This window comes from Callithrix jacchus, chromosome 1 (assembly GCF_049354715.1).
Source record: "Callithrix jacchus isolate 240 chromosome 1, calJac240_pri, whole genome shotgun sequence".
Lineage (NCBI taxonomy): Eukaryota > Metazoa > Chordata > Mammalia > Primates > Cebidae > Callithrix > Callithrix jacchus.
This window is the reverse complement of record NC_133502.1, coordinates 218922930-218940681: the sequence shown is the minus strand read 5'-3', so window position 1 is coordinate 218940681 and position 17752 is coordinate 218922930. Positions and strand designations below refer to the sequence as shown.

Genomic DNA, 17752 nt, shown 5'->3' with positions numbered 1-17752 from the left:
CGGTATAACTTTGGTTCTCTCTCCTCATCCCTACCGATTCTGCAACCACACCAACACTCACTATCGAATACGCTCTCTGTGTATATTCCGTACTGGCCTCTCCCAGCTAACACCTTTACACACGCAGTTCCTCTGCCTGGACCGCCCTCTTCCCACTGTCTCTATTTGGCAAACTCCTGCCTGATCTTCCTATCTGAAGTTCATCTACAGCCTTTGTCAACTTTCTGAGTCCTTCCTCAGTGCTCTCACAAGACTGTTTATACCTTTTAGAGGATTAATTATAACTCAGTTTTAAATATTTTTAATTACAAATCATTAAAACATGTTAAAGTCTAGAGAAGAGTATAATATCCATGTGATGAGATTTAATAAATGTTAACATTTGTTTGTATATGCCTTCTTCTTAAACAAATGTTTCTAAGACACTAAGGAACCCAGCAACTCAACCCCCTTCTTTGGAGACAATCAGTAACTTGCAGTATCCATAATTTCATTCTTTTACTACTTCTATATCTAAAAATAGTACACTGCTTTAAAAATATTTTAAAGCTCAATCTTAAAATTATCTATGTTGACATACATAGTTTAATGCCTTCATTTTAAATGCCAAAGATACTATTCTTGCAGGTTGCCTAAATATTTTATTTTCTTTCTCTCGTTCTCTCCTTTTTTTTTTTTTGAGATGGGGTCTCACTCTCGCCAGGCTAAGTTGGTGCAATCTTGGCTCACTGCAATCTCTGCCTCTGGGGTTACCTCAGCCTCCCAAGTAGCTAGGACTACAGGCTCATGCCAACATGTCTGGCTAATTTTTTGTATTTTTAGTAGAGACAGGGTTTTACCACGTTGGCCAGGATGGTCCTGATCTCGACTTTTGATCGACCCTCCTCGGTCTCCCAAAGTGCTGGGATTACAGGCGCAAGCCACTGCACCCAGCCTTTCTTTAAGATAAGGTCTCCCTCTGTCACCCAGGCTGGCATGCAGTGGCACATCTCAGCTCACTGCAACCTCCAACTCCCAGGGTCAAGGGATCCTCCTGCCTCAAGCTGGGACCACAGGTACAGGCCACCACACCAAGCTAATTTTTTGTATTTTCGTTGGAGACAAGGTTTATTATGTTGCCCAGACTGGTCCTGAACTCCTGAGCTCAAGCGATCTGCCAGCCTTAGCCTCCCAGAGCGCTGGGATTACAGGCTTGAGTCACCACACCCAGCCTGAGTGTTTGGAACGTCTCCTTTGCACAGTGTGTTCCTCAGCTTTTATTTGCCGAGTCACAGGGGACTTTCAACTGCAGTAGATACTACCCAATTATTCTCCAAAGTGCTTTACTAACTAAATCAATTTGTAAAGTATTCCTGTTGCCCCAAACTGCCTTTTCTTAGACTTTTTCACTTTTGTTATTTTGATGAAATGAAGTAGAATTCTCACTATAATCTGCATTACCACCATGATTAGTGAGACTGAGTATCTTTCTCTATTTTTTTTTTTTTTTTTTTTTTTTTGAGATGGAGTTTCGCTCTTGTTACCCAGGCTGGAGTGCAATGGCGTAATCTCGGCTCACCGCAACCTCCGCCTCCTGGGTTCAGGCAATTCTCCTGCCTCAGCCTCCCGAGTAGCTGGGATTACAGGCATGCGCCACCATGCCCAGCTAATTTTTTGTATTTTTAGTAGAGACGGGGTTTCACCTTGTTGACCAGGATGGTCTTGATCTCTTGACCTCATGATCCACCCGCCTCGGCCTCCCCAAATGCTGGGATTATAGGCATGAGCCACTGCACCCGGCCGAGACTGAGTATCTCTCTATGGGTTCATTGGCCATGCAGGTTTTTTCTGTGAATTATTTGTTTATACCTTTGCCTGTTTTTATACTGAGTAAGCTCTTCCTGCTAAGTAAGCTCTAACTTACTGCTTAAGAATTCCTCATGTAGCCTAATTATTAGTCCTCTGTGGATTATACGCATGGTAACCATCTTCTTCCAATCTGTGGCTTATCTTTCAATTCCGTCTTAATTCCATCTACAGCACCTTTTGATATACCTAAGTGTCTAATTTTTTGTTGTTGTCTGTTTTCGAGACAGGGTCTCACTGTCACCCAGGATGGAGTACAGTGGCACAGCTCACTGAAACCTCTGCCTCATGGGCTCAAGTGATCCTCACACTTCAGCTTCCCCAGTAGCTGGGACTACAGGCATGCACCACCATAGCCAGCTAATTTTTTTTGTAAAGATAGGGCTTCATCATGTTGTCCAGCCTGGTCTCAAACTCCTGGACTCAAACATTCCTCCCGCCTCAGCCTCTCAAAAGTGCTAGGATTAGACATATGCCACCACATCTGGCCTGGAAGGGTTTGATTTTAATGTAGTAAAACTGTCATTTATTTATCCTTTACATTTTGTCTTACTTTTACAAAATCCTCCTCTATTGTGAGAAAAGACACTCTGTATGTCTAAAACTTCTAAATTTTTATTTTCATATTTATATCTGATATCCACTTGAAATTTTAGTAAATGAGCTAAAACAAAATCCAATTTTCCCCCCAAAAAGCTGGTCAATCTCCCAGGGTATTTACTAAACAGCAATTTTTTTTCCTCATTGATACATAGTGACACTTCTGGCATATACTAAGTTCCATTTATATAGGGTACTTTTCCAGGCTATTCATTCCACCGGCCTCACAACAAGTTCGAAAATCTGGGCTAGGCGGGGTGGCTCACACCTATAATCCCGGCACTTTGGGAGGCCAAGGTGGGGAGATCACCTGAGGTCAGGAGTTTGAGACCAGCCTGGTCAACATGGTAAAACCCTGTCTCTACCAAAAAATACAAAAAAGTTAGCCAAATGTGGTGGCACGTGCCTGTAACCCCAGATACTAGGGAGGCTGAGGCATGAGAATTGCTTGAACTAGGAGACAGAAGTGCAGTGGGCTGTGATCGTGCCACCGCACTCCAGCCTAGGCAACAAGAGCAAAAACTCCATCTCAAAAAAAAAAAAAAGGTTGAAAATCTGTTACGGCAATTCCTTTTTTTGTTTGGTTTTGTTTTGTTTCTCTTATCCCTTCTTATTCTTTTACATACTTGTCTTGGTTATTCTTCGCCCTTCACTCTGTATTCTTACAAGTGAGTTTTAGGATCTTAGGATCAGCCCCACAAATTCCATGAAAGCAACTGTTAGGGTTGTGAGCGAAACGGCAGCAAATTTAGAGATTAAACTTGGGGAAAGTAATATTGTTAAAATAGTGAATCTAGGGTCTGGCATGGTGGCTCATGCCTGTTGGATGACTTGAGGTCAAGAGTTCAAGACCAACCTGGCCAATGTGGCAAAACCCCATCTCTATGAAAAAATAAAAATAAAAAATTAGCTGGGCATGGGCGTACCTGCCTATAACCCCAGCTATTCAGGAGGCTAAGACAGGAGGATCCCTTGAACCCAGGGGGCAGATGTTGCAGTGAGCTGAGATTACATAACTGTACTCCAGGCTGGGGGAGAAGAGTAAAATTCCATCTCAAAAAAAAAAGAGTGAATCTTCCTAACGATTTAACATAATCTTGCCATTTACTCAAGTTTTATTTTGTGTTTTTCCGGTTTTTTTTTTTTTTTTTTTTGAGACGGAGTCTCGCTCTGTCACCCAGGCTGGAGTGCAGTGGCTCCAGCAACCTCCACTTTCTGGGTTCAAGTGATTCTCCTGCCTCAGCCTCCCGAGTAGCTGAAATGACAGGCATGCGTCACCACACCCGTCTAATTTTTGGGTATGTTTAGTAGAGATGAGGTTTCACCATGTGGTCAGGCTGGTGTATAATTTTTGAAATTTTCTCTATAAAGGTCTTGAACACTGTTTTTGTTAGACACATTCCAAGGTTACCTACAGTTTTGTATACTATCACAAACTGCATCTTTTAAAATCAGATTTTTGGCCAAGCACGGTGGCTCAAGCCTGTAATCTCAGGACTTTGGGAGGCTGAGGTGGATGGATCACCTGAGGTCAGGAGTTTGAGACCAGCCCGGCCAACATGGTAAAACCCCGTCTCTACTTTAAAAAAAAAAAAAAAAATAGCTAGGTGTGGTGGTGGGCACCTGAATCCCAGCTACTTGGGAGGCTGAGGCAGGAGAATTGCTTGAACCCAGGAGGCGCAGGTTGCAGTGAGTGAGATCATGCCATTACACTCCAGCCTGGACTACAGAGCAAGACTCCGTCTCAAAAAAATACATAAAAATAAAATGAAATCGAGTGCAGATACTACTTAGTCCGGGGCCTGGTGGCTGGGCTCATTTTCTTCTTTCCAATCTGAGGTCTCTGCCGCAAACATGCTCCGCCACATCTTAGGTCAGGCCAAGAAGCATCCGAGCTTGATCCCCCTCTTTGTATTTATTGGAGCTGGAGGTGGTGGAGCAGCCCTGTATCTCTTGCGTTTGGCATTGTTCAATCCAGATGTTTGTTGGGACAAAAAGAATAACCCAGAGCCCTGGAACAAACTGGGTCCCAATGATCAATACAAGTTCTACTCAGTGAATGTGGATTACAGCAAACTGAAGAAAGAACGTCCAGATTTCTAAATGGAATGTAAAGCTGCTTTAAAATGAAGGTCTTCCAGAAGCCATCCGCACAATTTTCCACTGAACCAGGAAATATTTCTTCTCTAAATGCATGAAATCATGTTAATGTAATCTATTGGTGATTACACTGATTAATAAATAACTGAAACTTGAAAAAAAATAAAAATAAAAATAAATAAATAAAATGAAATCACATTTTTGTGATTCAGAAACTTCACTCTCACTAAAGTCTCCCGGATTTTCCATGTAGAAACCTGAAAATTCTGTATAATTGTATCGTTTTTATTTCTTATCTTACTAGAGATGGAATCTCACCATGTTGCCCAGTCTCGAAATCCCAACCCGAAGGGATTCGGTTCTCCCACGTTAGCCTCCCAAAGTGCTGGGATTAGAGGCATTAGCCACCAAGTCCAGCCTCAACTCTTGCTTCTTTTTCTTTTAACTAGACTGGCTAGGACGTCCACTGTAAAAGTGAACAGAAACAGAGTAAACATCGCCTCTTACTTTTTACTGCCGTCCTGGGAGCTGTTCAAGCTCCAACCCAGGCAGTATGGAGAAACCAAGCATCCTCGGGCATGAGACCCCGCAAGCATACACCTTCAAGTAAAATCACAGCCTAGAGTAAAGGCCACACCCTATGGCTAAGTGCAAAACAAAATAGGCCCACCCCACTGAAGAATAAAACCAAGCCTGAAAGGACCAAAAAGATCTTCCAATAATTTATCCACTAGAAAAAAACTCAAGATCATAATCCAGATGCCAATATACAAATAAAAAATTATTAGACAAACAGAGAAGTAAAAATTGTGACCACAGCTGGGCATGGTGGATCACACCTATAATCCCAGCACTTTGGGAGGCTGAGGCCGGCGGATTACCTGAGGTCGGAAGTTCAAGACCAGCCTCACCAACGTAAGAGAAATCCCGTCTCTACTAAAAATACAAAATTAGCTCAGGGTGGTGGCACACGGCTGTAATTCCGTAATTCCAGCTATAAGGGAGGCTGAGGTAGGAGAATCACTTGAACCCAGGAAGCAGATGTTGTAGTGAGCCAAGATGGCACCACTGCACTCCAGCCTGGGCAACAAGAGCAAAACTCTGTCTAAAAAAAAAAAAAAAAAAAAAAAAAACGGAAGGAGGGAGGGGAGGGGAGGGGAGGGGAGGGGAGGGGAGGGGAGGGGAGGGGAGGGGAGGGGAGGGGAGGGGAGGGGAGGAGGGGGAAGGAGGGAGGGAGGGAGGGAAGGAGGGAGGGAAGGAAGGGAAAAAAGGGAAGGAGGGAGGGAGGGAGGAGGGAGGGAGGGAAGAAAAGACACATGATCATATTAAAAAACTGACGGTATTTTCTTACCATATTAAGTTTATAAATTAACTCTAGGAGAATTGACACACTATAAGAATTGTCTATCTAAAAACAGTATATCTGTCTATCTGATTTGGGGGGGGTCTTTCAAGAGTATTTTATAGTGTTAGTTATATAAATGAATACATTTCTTACTAGGCTTACCAGATACAATTTTTAAATGGTCTAGAATACTCTAAAAACAAAAAGAAAGGAAAAAGCCAAGAAAGTCTGAAAGCTCCTTTCTTTTCAGCTCCATAAATTTGCCATTCAAACATAAGTAAAAAGAGATTTTGGGAAAACCACACAAGAGAAACTCAAATTTAGAGAAAATGATATAAGGTACCCATCCTCAGGTCTATGATTAACCCAGAAGGGCCATGATCTATGACACCTGTCTCCAGGAAAGACACACACGACATTTCCCAAATCATCTCTACTCGTGTGCAGGGAGCGAGCATGTATGTGTACGCATTCCAGGTGCCACCACTCAGCACCACTAGATTTTTAGTTTTCTTTAGACATTTCCTACTCTGTTTAATGTATCTGTCTGGGGCAATGTGTCAAAGGGAAGGACTTCTCCCATTCTCAACAGCTACTGGAGGGAGCCTGGTAAGGAAAGTTAACTCTTGCATGCGTTAAGTGGAATGAAAAGCAGTATTTTCACATCCAAGCAGACATCACACACTAGTAAAGTAAATTAGCTTACCACATCAGAGAACTGAAACAAAGTTTTCAGGAGTAAATTACTACTAAACAGACACTCCCAGGACTTAATGAAATAAGACTGGCCAACTACCCTAGGCCAAAGTTTCTTTTCTTTTTGAGACAGAGTCTTGCTCTGTCACCCAGGCTGGAGTGCAGTGGTACAATCTCAGCTCACTGCAGCCTCCACCTCAGCCTCCTGAGTATCTGGGATTACAGGTGCGTGCTACCACTCCAAGCTATCTTTTTGTATTTTTAATAGAGACAGGGCTTCACCATGTTGGCCAGGCTAGTACTGAACTCCTGACTTTAAGTGACTCACCTGCCTCAGCCTCCCAAATTGCTGAGATTACAGGCATGAGCCACCATGCCTGGCCCAAAGTTTATTTTCATACCTCTTCCTTTCTGAGAGACAAACAAATAAAAGGTCTCATAGAGACAGAATGTTATAAAATCTAGATCTCTGGGCCAGAGATGTATATTATTTATATAATATAAATTTTTATATATATTATATAAAAATTAGCCAGGCGTGGTGATGTGTGCCTGTAATCCCAGCTACTTGGGAGGCTGAGGCAGAAGAATCGCTTGAACCCGGGAGGCAGAGGTTGCAATGAGCCGAGATCACACCACTGTACTTTAAAATGTACCTTTAAAAAAGTACCTAAATCCAATCACACTGTCAGATGCAATTATTTATTCACAGAAAACATTAGAGAAAGAAGAAAAAGTTAAATGGTACCAAAAAAATGCACTTGGCCAAATCCAGAATATGGGAGAGTTTAGAGGACAGGACAACCCAATTTCTCCAACAAATCAATGAAATGGTAAAATGGAGGGGAATGGGGTGGAAGACAGAGCTGTTATAAGAAACGTAAGAGACATACAAGAAAATGTGATACTTGGACCTTGTTTGGACCTTGATTCAAACAAACCAACTAGACCAGGCAGCATGGCTCACACCTGTAATCCCAGAACTTTGGGAGAGCAAAGCAGATGGATCACTTGAGGGTCAGGAGTTCAAGACTAGCCTGACCAATACAGTGAAATCCCTTTTTATTTTGAGATGAAGTCTTGCTCTGTTGCCCAGGCTGGAGTCCAGTGGTGTGAGGCTCACTGCATCCTTCACCTCCTGGGTTCAAGCGATTCTACTATCTCAGCCTCCCAAGTAATTAGGATTACAGGCACACACCACCACACCCCGCTAATTTTTGTATTTTTAGTAGAGACAGGGTTTCACCATGTTGGCCAGGCTGGTCTTGAATTCCTGACCTCAGGTCTCTGCCCACCTCGACTTCCCAAAGTGCCAAGATTACAGGCATGAGCCACCACTCCCAACCCATCTCTTAAAAATACAAAAATTGGCCGGGCGCGGTGGCTCAAGCCTGTAATCCCAGCACTTTGGGAGGCCAAGGCGGGTGGATCACGAGGTCAAGAGATCGAGACCATCCTGATCAACATGGTGAAACCCCGTCTCTACTAAAAATACAAAAAATTAGCTGGGCATGCTGGCACATGCCTGTAATCCCAGCTACTCAGGAGGCTGAGGCAGGAGAACTGCCTGAACCCAGGAGGCAGAGGTTGCGGTGAGCCGAGATCGCGCCATTGCACTCCAGCCTGGGTAACAAGAGCGAAACTCTGTCTCAAAAAAACAAAAAACAAACAAACAAAAAATTAGCTGGGTATGGTGGTGCACACTTCTAGTGCCAGCTACTTGGGAGGCTGAGGCAGGACACTCACTTGAATACAGTGGCTGAGATCATGCCACTGCATTCCAGCCTGGGTGACAAAGTGAGACTCCATCCTCCCAAAAAAAGCCAACTACAGAAGACATCTTTGAGGCAGTCAGGAAAATCTGAGTCTAGACCTGAGATCTGTAGTTAAAATGGCATGATTTCATGATTTCTGGAATTTGTTTTTTTTTTTTTTTTTTTTTGAGACAGAGTTTTGCTGTTGTTACCCAGGCTGGAGTGCAATGGCATGATCTCAGCTCACCGCAACCTCTGCCTCCTGGGTTCAAGTGATTCTCCTGCCTCAGCCTCCCGAGTAGCTGGGACTACAGCCGCCCACCACCATGCCCAGCTAATTTTTGTATTTTTAGTAGAGACAGGGTTTCACCTTGTTGACCAGGATGGTCTCGATCTCTTGACCTTGTGATCCACCCGCCTGGGCCTCCCAAAGTGCTGGGATTATAGGTGTGAGCCACCGTGCCTAGAATTTGCTTTTAAATGTATCAGGGAAAAAAAGGGGCAGGCAAAACAAGATTGGCAAAATGTTGGTAATTGCTAAATCTGGACTCCATTCCACAGACACGCTACAGCTACCCAACAAAGAGCCTGGCAATTAAAAGAATCTCCAGCCGGCCGTGGTAGCTCACTCCTGTAATCCCAGCACTTTGGGAGGCTGAGGCAGGCAGATCACGCTGGGTGAGAAAAGACCCCAATCAAAAACTCAGGATCGGCAGGGCATGGTGGCTCATGCCTGTAATCCCAACACTTTGGGAGGCCAAGGCGGGCAGATCACCTGAGGTCAAGAGTTCGAGACCAGCCTGACCAACATAGAGAAACTCTATCTCTACTAAAAATACAAAAAGTTAGCTGGGTGTGGTGCTGCATGCCTATAATTGTAGCTACTTGGGAGGCTGAGGCAGAAGAATCGCTCGAACCCAGGAGGCGGAGGTTGTGGTGAACCAAGATCGTGCCACTGCACTTCAGCATAGGCACTCCAGCCTGGGTAACAAAAGCAAAACTCCATCTCAAAAAAAAAAAACTATTCAGGATCATCTGAGCTTTTGCCAATGAGGAAAGGCCACCAGGAGGGTCTTCTTTAACTGTATCAAGAAAGGAGGGGACAAAAGTGAAAAAGTGGAAACAATCCAAGTGTCCATGGATATCGTGTATCCAAACAGATGAAAGGACAAACAAAATGTGGTACAGACATACAATGGTGTATTAGTCAGCCTTAAAAAGGAAATAAATTCTGACACATCTACAACATGGATGAATTCTGAAGACATAAATACTGTATGATACCACTTACATAAGGGATCTACAGTAGTAAAATCTGGAGCCGGAAAGTAGAATGACAGTAGCCAGGGGCCACAGGGAGGAGGGAATGGGGAGTTACGGGTTTAATGGGGACAATTTCAATGTGAGAAGATGAAAGCGTTCTGGAGATGGATGCTGGTAATGGTGGTACAACAATGTGAATACACTTAATGCCAATAAACTGTTCACATAAAAATGGTCAAAATGACCCCCACCCTGTCCCAGTGAGGGGGTGGGATGGAGTTTAAAAAAAAGTGGCTGGCCGGGCTGGGTGGCTCATGCTTGTAATCCCAGCACTTTGGGAGGCTGAGGCAGATGGATTACAAGATCAGGAGTTCTAGACCAGACTGGTCAACATGGAAACACCATCACTACTAATAAATACAAAAAAAATTAGCTGGCCATGGTGGTTCATGCCTGTAATCCCCGCTACCTGGAAGGCTGAGGTAGGAGGATTGCTTGAACCAGGACCCAGGAGGCAGAAGTTGCAGTGAGCCGAGATCGCACCACTGCACTCCAGCCTGGGCTATAAAGCGAGACTCTATCTCAAAAAAAAAGAAAGTGGCCAAGATGGTAAATTTTATGTTATTTTACCACGATTAAAAAAACAAAAACCGGGCCAGGAGTAGTGGCTCATGCCTATAATTCCAGCACTCTGGGAGACAAGGAGGGAGGATTACTTGAACCCAAGCATTTAAGACCAGTCTGGAGAACACAGGGAGACCCCATCATTAAAAACATTTTTTTTAAGTTAGCCAGGCATGGTGGCATGTGCCTCTATTCCCAGCTGCTGGGAGGCTGAGATGGGAGAATCAGTTAAGTCCAAGAGGGCAAGGCTGCAGTGAGCTGTGATCATACATCACTGCACTGCCGTCTGGGCAGCAGAGGGAGACCCTATCTCCAAAAAACAAAGAAAAAAAAATGAGACCTTGGGCAAATCAATTAGTCTCTCCACACAGCACCTACCTCACATACTTACTACGGGATTTAAAATTAAAATATCAATGTAAAGGGCTTAAAACAACATCTGACACATGGAAAGCCCTTAATACATGTTAGTTGTTAATTATTAACTCATGAAAGCAACTACAAGAATTAAGTAACCGTAGAGTTTGAAAATTGTTGCTTGTTTGCAGGAGGACTAAGGGATGGGGAAGGCTGTGGATAAAGACAGATGTTCCAATTAGAAGCTCTACATATATTTAGTACTTTGTTAATCAAAAATTCACTTCTCAAAGAATTCACTTCTGTAAGAAAATAATATATAAAACAAATTTGAAATTATAGAGAAAAAATTTTCTGGTAAAATAAATAAGTAAATGGAACCAAACTGATGAGGAAATTGCGGAGACTGGATCCCAAAACAAGCACCCATGGAGCACCCTGAACGGTCAGATTCCTTCCCCAAGCCTGGCTCCTGTGGAGCACGCTGAATGGTGAGATGAGCCCGGCTCCAGTGGGACTCCAAGCCAGTCTACAACACCAGAAACAGGAGAGACACTGACAGGCTCATGAGCAGCAGCTGCGGAAAGTGGAGCTCACTTCTCCATTCTGCAGGTTGCCACCTCCTGCCTCTACTATATGCCCTCAAGAAGAAGAGCCAAGAAATGCCGTGAAAAAGGAGAGAACTTTCCTCGGGAAAAAGCTTTGCATGAGCATTGGAAGCACTCAGGCCTAGACTAACTCCAGACACCAGGAACATGAAAGGGAATAAAAGGAAGCTTGCTCCACTCAGGGGAACACACTAAAGCGTTCTAACTCTGAAGTGAAAGCCTTTCTTAACTGTGGCAATGGAGAAGTGCCCAGTCACCCGACTGCTGATTCTCCCGCCACATCCTAAAGCACAGACTGCAACTGAAAGGCCTGCAGAACCAGGCAAGACACCAAGTGTCAGGAAGGAAGCTGGATGGAAAAGACAGCAGGCAGAGGGAAGGCGGCGGCAGCAGAGCATGTGCCCACTGAAGGGAGCAGAGACAGGCCCGCCCCAGCAACCACAGTCGTGCAAGGACACGTCTGCTTCTACAAGAAATGACAGAAATCCATTTTTTTTTTTAATCCCCAAATCATCACATTTATAATTAATTTAACTTTCTCAATACTGCGCAGGACAAGTAAAATGCATCCTCAGGCCAACAGCGGCTGAGGAGCCAGAGAGCCAGCCAGCGTCCCTGCCCTCCACTGACCCGGGGTCTCAATACGGTGAGGCTACCAGGACACAACACCTTAAACAACAGACAATTATTTCTCATCGTTCTGGGGCCTGGAAGGAACCTCCAAGGTCAAGGTGCTGGCCGATTAGGTTGCTGAGAAAGCCCGTGTTTCCCACTTTTAGACTATTGCCTTCTCCTCGTGTCCTCAAAGCAGGAAGGGTGAGAGCAGGCTGTCTGGTGTATCTTTGTATGAGGGTATTATTCCCACCCTCACGACTTCTAACGGTCTCCCTCCAAACAGCACTAAATGGAAGTTAGGATTTCAACATATGAATTTGGGGTGGGCACAATTCAGTCCATACCACCCTGCCTGCCTCGGAGCCCTTCCAGGAGCTGAGGATGGGAGGAGACCTCCATGTGGAGCTCGTGCTCTGCAACTGGAACACAGCAAGGACTCTGGGACAGGCTGAAAACAGCCTGCTTATGTCGCTGCACATTCCAAGATAGCAATTCTCCTCCCAGCAGCATAAGCCCAGCTGGTCTCCCATCAAAGTCTCAGAAAGGTGACTTTAACACACAGCCCCACCAGACGGCTATCAGGCCCACGCCAGGTTCTCAGTGTCTCCTGGCTTTCAGAAGAGTATCCTCCTGGCTGTTACACAGGATGAAGGCTCAAGTGAAAACTGAACACCTCCACCTGCTCACCACTAGCAACCGTGGCAGCTCTCCCGGGTAAGGACAGAGATGGCCAGCATTATGAGGATGCACCGTCCAGTGCTAAGGGCCCTGGCCCCAACTCCTCCCCTTCCTGGAGACCAAGGTAAATCCCCCAAGCAGCCAGATGACCTCTTGAGCCAGGCAGGCCTGACCATGTCAGGGGACTGCCTGACCACAAAGGTCCAGCATAAAGTCCAGTTTCCATCACTTAGCAGCTCTGGAACCTTGGCCAAGTGCCTGCTGCAAGCGCACTTCAGGTAAAAGTGTGACTCCAGGCTGGGCGCTGGCTCACGCCTGTAATCCCAGCACTTTGGGAGGCTGAGGCAGGCGGATCACGAGGTCAGGAGAACGTGACCATCCTGGCCGACATGGTGAAACTCCACCTCTACTAAAATACAAAAAGTTAGCCAGGCTTGGTGGCGTATGCCTGTAATCCCAGCTACTCTGGGGGCTGAGGCAGGAGAATCACTTGAACCCAGGAGGCGGGCAGAGGTTGTGGTGAGCCGCGACGCGCCATTGCACTCCAGCTCGGGCAACAGTGTGAGAATCCATCTCAAAAAACAACAAAAAGGCGTTGTCGAACAAGCAGAAAACAGCAGGGAAGAAACTGGGGCAGTGAACAAAGCTGAGGTCCGAACAAGAAGCACAGAAGAACTAAGACCCAAGAAACTGACTTTAGGGTTCCAGCAGCCACAGGAAGAGGGTGGCAGTAGCTGGCTGCATCCACACGCTCAAAGCTCAAAGCCCAATACCGTAGGTAGCTTCCTACCAACCCTAGTTCACAGATGAAAAGCAGCGGTCCCAACAATTACATCACTAGCCCAAGGTCATGGGCGAATTGTCTGTTCTAGAACTTGAACCCAGGTTTGGCTGAGAGCAAAGCCCATGTTCTCAGTCTCCACATGATGACCAGATTCTGGTCATGTCAATGAAGGAAAAAAGGAGTCATCAAAGGAAATGCAAAAGGAATGACCAAGACTGAAAGTGACGACAGGAAGGCATCACCCAGGACCAAACTCCTCCAGGAAGGGCATCGTAGCAAAGAGCTAAGGAAGGGTCAGAGCAGAGTCCCATGGGCTTAGGGATGATGGGATCATGGCGAGAAAGAAGCCAAGTCTTCAAAGTGGAACAGTCGGCACCAGCCACGGTGGCTCACGCCTGTAGTCCCAGCATTTTGGGAGGCCGAGGTGGGTGGATCATGAGGTCAGGAGTTCAAGACCAGCCGTCTCTACTAAAAAAAAAAAAAAAAAAAATTAGCTGGCCATGGTGGCAGGCACCTGTAGTCCCAGCTACTCAGGAGGCCGAGGCAGAGAACTGCTTGAACCTGGGAGGCAGAGGTCGTGCCACTACACTCCTCCGTCCTGAACTACAGGCACATGCTACCATGCCTAATTTTTTCTTTGGTATTATTGTGCAGAGACAGGGTCTCATTATGTTCCCCCAGGCTAGTAATGTACTTTAAAAAGTGTCTGAGTCAGCTGCTTTTTTTTTTTTTTTTTTTGAGACGGAGTTTCACTCTTGTCACCCAGGCTGGAGTGCAATGGTGCAAGCTTAGCTCACTGCAACCTCCTCCTCCTTCAAGCAATTCTCCTGCCTCAGCCTCCCAAGTAGCTAGGATTACAGGCGCCTGCCACCATGCCTGGCTAATTTTTTGTATTTAGTAGACATAGGGTATCACCATGTTGTTCAAGCTGGCCTCAAACTCCTGACCTCAAGTGACCCACCCGCCTCAGCCTCCAAAAGTGCTGGTATTACAGATGTGGGCCACCACACCTGTCCTCTGAGACAGCTTTTCTAAATAAAATTTTATTTGAACATAAAGAGAAACACATACACATTCCTGGATGTCAGATGAGCAAAAAATAAAAATAAAAAATGAAACAAAAACACAAATGCCTGATAATCAGTTATTATTATTCCAAAATTTATTATTTTAATTTTCTTTGTTCTTCCTCTACTTTTCTAGGGAATCCACTAAAAACTTTTTAAATAAGACATTTAAAAAGTTAGCCTTGGGCCGGGCGCTGTGGCTCACGCCTGTAATCCCAGCACTTTGGGAGGCTGAGGCGGGTGGATCACGAGGTCAAGAGATCAAGACCATCCTGGTCAACATGGTGAAACCCCGTCTCTACTAAAAATACAAAAAATTAGCTGGGCACTGTGGTGCGTGCCTGTAATCCCAGCTACTCAGGAGGCTGAGGCAGGAGAATTGCCTGAACCCAGGAGGCGGAGGTTGTGGTGAGCCGAGATCGCGCCATTGCACTCCAGCCTGGGCAACAAGAGCGAAACTCTGCCTCAAAAAAAAAAAAAAATAGTTAGCCTTTCCCTTAATTAAAAAAAAAAGGGAGAGGCTTTAGAGTCAAACTACCTGGGGTACAAATCTTGCCTGTAACACCGATTTGTTGTCTACCCCAGTTTCCTCATCGGGAGACAACACAGGGATACTTTGTCTATGTGCTTCACAGATACTGTGTCTTCTACAAATTAAAGGTTGGTAGCACCTTGTGTCAAGCAAGTCTACAGGGGCCATTTCCCCAACAGCTGTGCTTACTTCACATCTCCGTGCTGCATTCTGGTAATTCTCACAATATTTCAAACTTTTTCATTATTGTTTTATCTGTTATGGTGACCTGTGATCAGTGACCTTTGATGTTCCTATTGTAATTGTTCAGGGGAACTACAAACCCTGCCCATATAAGACAGCAAGCTTAATAAATGCTGCCCATGCTCTGACTCTACTATCAACCGCCATTTCCCTGAGTCTCTCTCCGCACTCCTCAGGGCCTACTCCCTGAGACACAACAGTAATAAAGTTAGGTCAATTAATCCTGCATGAAGGAAGAGTCCCATGTCTCTCATTTCAATCAAAAGCTAGAAATGCTTAAGCTTAGTGAGGAAGGCATGTCAAAAGCCGACAGGCCAAAAGCTAGCCCTCTTGCCCCAGTTTGCCAAGTTGTGAATGCAAAAGAAAAGTTCTGGAAGGAAATTAAAACTGCTACTCACAAATGTGAGCGAACACACAAATGATAATAAAGCAAAACAGCTCTATTGCTGAAAGGTTGCTTTTTGTTTGTTTGGAGACAGGGTCTCACTCTGTTGCCCAGGCTGGAATGCAGTGGCAAAATACAGCTCACTGCAGCTGTATGTCCCAGATTCAAGCCATCCTCCTGCCTCAGCCTCCCAAGTAGCTGTGACCAGAGGCATGTGCCACCACACTCAGCTAAACTTTTCATATTTTGTAGAGATGAGGTTTCACTGCATTACCGAGGTTGGTCTCAAACTCCTGAGCTGACGTGATCCTCCCCCCTCAGTCTCTCAAAGTGCTGGGATTAGCGGTGTGAGCAACCATGCCCAGCCTGCACAAAGTGTTCACGGTTTGGAGGGAAGACCAAATCAGGCACCACATTAAGCCAAAGCCTCACCCACAGCAAGGCCCTCGCTCTCTCCAATTCTACGAAGGATGAGAGAGACAACACAGCTGCAGAAGAAAAGCTGGAAGCTGGAAGCTAGCACAGGTTGGTTCATGAGATTTGAGAAGCCACTTCCGTAACATGATAAAATGCAAGGTGAAACGGCAAATGCTGGCCAGGCACGGTGGCTCATGTCTGTAATCCCAGCACTTTGGGAGGCCAAAGATCACTTGAGGTCAGCAGTTCGAGACCAGTGTGGCCAACATGGTGAAACCCTGTCTCTACTAAAAGTATAAATATTAGGTGGGCGTGGCGTCAGGTGCCTGTAATCCCAGCTACTCGGGAGGCTGAGGCAGGAGAGTCGCTTGAACCCGGGAAGAGGACGTTGAGGTAACCCACCATTGTACTCCAGCAAAACTTCGTATCAAAAAAAAAAAAAAAAAAACAGTAACAACTAGAACTAGAGCAGAGCATAAAGATGTGACTGAATTGCTGCAATCTTGGGATAAAACAGATGAGGAGTTGCTTCTAATGAATGAGCAAAAAAAGCTTTTCTTTTTTGAGACAGAGTCTTGCTCTGTTGCCCAGGCTGGAGTGCAGCGGTGCAATCTCGGCTCACCACAGCCTCCGCCTCCTGTAGTCAAGCAACTCTCCTGCCTCAGCCTCCCAAGTAGCCAGAATTACAGGTGTGCGCCACCATGCTCAGCTAATTTTTATACTTTTAGTGGAGACAAGGTTTCACCATATTGTTCAAGCTGGTCTCAAACTCCTGACCTCAGGTGATCCACCTGCCTCAGCCTCCGAAAGTGCTAGAATTACAGGCATGAGCCACCACACCCAGCTGATCGTGGTTTCTTGAGATGGAATCTCTAGCTGACAATGCAGACGGGATTTGAGAGGACGAACTCCAATGCAGAAAGTTAAACTGGGTAAGTGCTATCAAACAGCACTGCATACTACAGAGAACTTTTTCTCAAAGGAAGAGTCAATCAATGTGTCACACTTCACTGTCTCCCAAGCTGGAGTGCAGTGGCACCATCTTGGCTCACTGCAACCTCTGCCTCCCAGGTTCAAGCAATTCTCCTTCCTCAGCCTCCCGAGTAGCTGGGATTACAGGCACACACCGCCATGCCTGGCTAATTTTTACATTTTCAGTAAAACAGAGTTTCGCCATGTTGGCCAGGCTGGTCTCAAACTCCTGACCTCAGGTGGTCCACCTGCCTCAGCCTCCCAAAGTGCTGGGATTACAGCCACCACACCCTTCAGCAACCACCACCCTGTTCAGCCAGTAGCCATCAACTCTGAGGCTCAGATGATTAGTAGCATCTTTTAGCAATGAAGTTTTTTGGTTTTTTAAGATAGGGTCTTGCTCTGTTGCCCAGGCTGGAGTGCAGTGGCACAATCTCGGCTCACTGCAGCCTCAGCCTCCCAGGTTCAAGCTATCCCACCTCAGCCTCCCAAGTAGCTAGGACTTCAGGTGTGTGCCATCGTCCCCAGCTAATATTTATAATTTTGTAGAGATGGGGCCTCATTATGTTGCCAGGGCTCTCAATAATTGTTTTAAATTAAGGTATAGACATTGTTTATTTAGTCATAATGCTATTGCACACTCAGACTGCAGAATAGTGTAAAACATAACTGTTAGATGCACTGGGAAACCAAAAAAGTTGTGTGAGTCACTTTATTGCAATTCTCATTTCATTGCGGTTGTCTGGAAGCAACTACAGTATGTCTGAGGTATGCCTGTCGTACTTATAAACAGCCGTTCCCAAGGCTTCAAACGCTATCCCCATGCTGACAGTTGCATACGTGCAGCTTGACCTCTCCTCTGGGTTC

The 17752-nt window shown here is 45.5% G+C and overlaps 2 protein-coding genes across 51 annotated transcripts in view; one reads left to right on the top strand and one right to left on the bottom strand.

Moving 5' to 3' along the window:
* Nucleotides 1-17752, bottom strand: part of PPP6R2 (protein phosphatase 6 regulatory subunit 2) — a 91645-nt gene that overhangs the window by 67911 nt on the left and 5982 nt on the right. The window lies entirely within an intron of this gene.
* LOC108588244 (cytochrome c oxidase subunit NDUFA4) lies at nt 4225-4733 on the top strand. Its single transcript, XM_017964361.4, has one exon. The coding sequence runs from the start codon at nt 4300-4302 to the stop codon at nt 4546-4548; it is 249 nt and encodes an 82-aa protein (XP_017819850.1). The 5' UTR covers nt 4225-4299; the 3' UTR covers nt 4549-4733.

Excerpts from the sequence above, each read along its gene's own strand:
- LOC108588244 (XM_017964361.4), top strand. The coding sequence starts at position 4,300 with ATGCTCCGCCACATCTTAGGTCAGGCCAAGAAGCATCCGAGCTTGATC.